This window comes from Lichenostomus cassidix, unplaced genomic scaffold (genome assembly GCF_008360975.1).
Source record: "Lichenostomus cassidix isolate B80296 unplaced genomic scaffold, HeHo_3.0 HiC_scaffold_462, whole genome shotgun sequence".
Taxonomy (NCBI): Eukaryota; Metazoa; Chordata; class Aves; order Passeriformes; family Meliphagidae; genus Lichenostomus; species Lichenostomus cassidix.
In genome coordinates this window covers 21,210-25,002 of record NW_028147413.1, presented here as the reverse complement: position 1 = coordinate 25,002, position 3,793 = coordinate 21,210, and the positions used below count along the sequence as shown (strand labels likewise).

General features: G+C 48.9%; 1 protein-coding gene across 1 annotated transcript; it reads left to right on the top strand.

Moving 5' to 3' along the window:
- Position 1: 1 nt before the first annotated feature.
- On the top strand, positions 2-814 carry LOC146423229 (trypsin II-P29-like). Its single transcript, XM_085045020.1, has 2 exons — positions 2-172; positions 569-814. Exons 1-2 carry the CDS (start codon positions 2-4, stop codon positions 716-718), a joined length of 321 nt encoding a protein of 106 aa, XP_084901146.1. The 3' UTR covers positions 719-814.
- Positions 815-3,793: the final 2,979 nt, after the last annotated feature.

Genomic DNA, 3,793 nt, shown 5'->3' with positions numbered 1-3,793 from the left:
AATGCCATCAACCATCTCTCCCTATTTCCTTGCAGCTAACTACCCAGACACCCTGCAGTGCCTGCAGGCTCCTGTGCTCTCTGACGCCGACTGCTCTGATGCCTACCCTAGGCAGATTACCGAGAACATGATGTGTGTCGGATTCCTGGAGGGAGGAAAAGACTCCTGCCAGGTAAATCATCTGCCTCTCCTTTCCCATTCATTTCTCTCCTGCCTTTTCCCAGCTGAAGAGGCCTTCATAGTACACAGTCAGCTATACTCACTGCACTGGCCCATCTGAAGTTCTGAATGACAGCAGAGGCTTCAGGCACACATATCCTGAATGTTTGCCAAGTACTGCATCCAGCAAAACCAGGCAGCTGACTCATCCTTAGCTGTGGTGCCCTTGGACCTAAAGTCAGGCGTGGTAGCATCAAGTGGAGAGTGTGAATCAGAAATGGCCCCTGTAGAACTTTTGTGCAGAGTAAGGCTGACAGGGCTCCCTCAAAAGTCTGTAATCTCAGGCATCTCTGGCTCATTGCTCAGGCTGATGCCATTTGCTGAATATCCATGTCCTTTGTGTGCACAGGGAGATTCCGGCGGCCCTGTGGTCTGCAATGGAGAGCTCCAGGGCATTGTTTCCTGGGGTATTGGATGTGCCCAGAGAGGCTATCCTGGAGTTTACACCAAGGTTTGCAACTACGTCTCCTGGATCCAGTCCACCATTGCCGCCAACTGAGACACTCGTTTGGTGTGACCTGTATTTTGTCATCACCATTTCTGCTCTTTTGGGTCTGGACATACAAAAGTTAATAAAGACTTTTAGGCATCCCTACTTTGTGTACTGTTTCTCTGGGAACTTCCATTGGCTGTGCTATGGAGCACAGAGACTGTGAACTCCATTCAGGAGAAAATATTTATATTTGTGGTGCCTGTAGAACTGAAAGGATCTTGGAACACTTTGTGGACTCATCATCAGGAGCATTTCAGTTAGTTACTAGTTGTCACTTCTGGAGCAGAATATAATTTCTGTCTTTCTGTAAAAGACAAGGAATAGCCCGTAATTCCACAGTTCTTGAAGTGATTCTGAAAATCATCCTCAAACTTCGCTTTTTCCCTTTCCTCTCAGAACACTACCAGCTGCAGCATGTCCTCCTTTCTTTGAGCCTGCTTAGATCACTGCAGGGAGGAATGGAAGAGGTATGATGGGGGTGTTTTGCAAGGAGTTTCACAGGAGGCAGGATGCTGGAGTAGAGACTTTGGATCTACTATGTGGAAGAGTTGGTCCTTGCCAGGAGGTTGATTGGGATGTCATGTTTTGTGCTTGCAGAGCCCCAGAAGGTAGACTTGCTGTCCCAAACCGCAAGAAGGAAAGAAGGTCAGGAGAGAGGAAGATGGGAAGTGAGGAGGAAAGGCAGAAAAGCTGTAGGAAGGAAGGACTTAAGGCTGGGAAGGAAGGAGGAACACATGCCAGAAAGGGACGAAGACAAGGAAGAAAGCAGGAGAGAAAGAAGAAAGAAAAAAAGGCAAAAATCTAGGAAAGAATGAAAACTAAAAGGAAGACAGAAAATGAAAGTTGTGGGAGGGCAGGAAGAAAGGCTCAGAGAGTGATGATAGCCATGAGGAGCTGTTGCAGCCTGGAGCTCTTTGCCTGCAGTCCCAGAATACTGTGAAGACTTTGGCTACATCACAAACATCAGAGTGTTCAGGTCACAGGGTAGGGGTGTAGGGGTGTACCTTGGTGTCCCTGGTGCACAGCAGAGTGTCCTATCCCCTGGAGACCAGTGGGGTATGGACGAGTTGGCCTTGTCCTTCCAGCTGGAGGAGAAGGAAAGGGCTGTGTGAACTATTCTACTCCTGTTCCCCTTGCCCCACCCCCAACAATGAGTTGATGTAGCAGACTGAAAGGAAGGAAAGATGGATGAGAATGAAGGAAATAGGAAGGTGTGAGAGGACAGAGAGGAAAGGTCAGGGTGACAGACAGAGACATAAAAGGAAGAATGTGAGAATGACAGATAAATGAGGTGAGACAGTGAGGACAAGAAGAAAGGAGAGTAAGGAGAGGGAAAGGGTGAGTCAGAGATAGGAAAGAATAGAAAAGCATTGCAGACCATGCAGAAGTCAGACAGATGGCCATACCATATCTTTCCTAAAGAGCTGAAGGACAAGTGAAGAAAATGGGGTACTGTCAAACACAGGGCTCAGTGTGTGTTTTTGGCAGATCCCTGTTTGCCTGGAAAGGTTTGTGCTATGCTGCACCAGCCTTTCAGTCACTGTGAATCTTGTTCAGCACAGAAATATGTGCCTGAGTCATTGAGGAGGGCATGACTGATCTTCACAGACAAACGCTTGTTCTTGGTCCCATCACTCTGGAAGCGATTTTTAAATTCATTCTCAATTTCTCCTTTGCTACCTTCAGCTGAATATATAATTAACTGCATTCTGGCACCCTTCTCCATGGGTAACTTGTACCAGGACATGTATGTGAAAGCTTTCCCCAATCCAGAACATTCCAGAGTTACAGGGTCTCCCACCCAGACGACTGTATCTGGGGATTTCTGAAGGGCCCAGCCTGGAAAGCCAAGAGGAAAAATGTGGGAAGTGAAATGCATTGAAGAGGACAAAAATACACATTCTTGAAATATGTCATGGGGTGGAAAGGAATGCCACCAGGATATCAGAAAGCTCTGGGACAGTGCCCTGTTGCTCTGAAAAAAAAAAGACATATAGTATCAATAATCCCCAAACCACCCAGCTTCAATCACAACAGTAACACTGTTTTGAGAAATAATGTTTTCAGTACTCTCAAGTGAAGTATTTATTGGGACAAGAAAAAAAACTTTGAAGCTCTGCAGAATTGTCTGATTTAAGAGGTGTTGGAAAAGCTCACCTTGTTAATTGCCCATCCTTCCCCTGGAAGCCCTGGGAAAGTGCCACTGCCAGCAATTGGGGGCACAGCTGAGGAGGCAGCAGCAGCTCCAGTGCAGCTGTTCAAGAGGAAGAGAAGCCTCCACTTACCCACAGGCACCAGGATGGCCACAAGGAGCCGGTGGAAATCCATGGGGAAAGGACACCTCCTTCCAGCAACCTGCTCCTGGTGGCAGCACAGACACGGAGATGTGTAAAGAGAAAAGGTAGAGAGGAAGTGAGACGTCTCTCTGAGGGTGGGCAGGGCAGTGAGAGGGAGTCTGAAACGTGACAAGGCAGTTGGGTGTCTGGGAACGGTGGGGAATGACACCTGCAGGCAGTCATGAGGTGCATGTCCTCTGCTCCTCTGCCTTCCTGCTGGGTGTGAGCGTGGCTGTGCTGGAGTAGGTGGGAGTTCAGTGCAACCCTGAGAGATGGGAAGTTGAACAGAGACACTGCACATCCCTGCTGTGCTCTGTGACGAGCAAAGCACAGCAGGGTAAGAATGGCCCATCCAAGACATCAGGTGACCTGACTGCACAGGGCTGTTATGGGCTTTGCAGTGAAGATGTTCCCCTGTGTTCTTTCAGCAGACGAGAGCAGCAATGCCTCCAGATCGTAAGCCCTCTGCTGCAGGTCTCCCTTGCTCTGCTGGTAATGCTTTTCCTGATGCATCCCAGGATACACCACTGGCGTTCTTGGCCACAAGGACACACTGGTGGCTCATGGACAGCATCCTGTCCACCTGGACCCCCTGGTCCTTTTACACAGAACTGCTTTCCAGTAGGTCGGATCCCATCCTGTGCTGATATATGGGGTTGTTCCTCCTCAGGTGCAGCACCCTGCATTTGCCTTGGTGGACTTCCAGAAGGTTCCTCTCTGCCCATCTCTCCAACCTGTCAGGGTC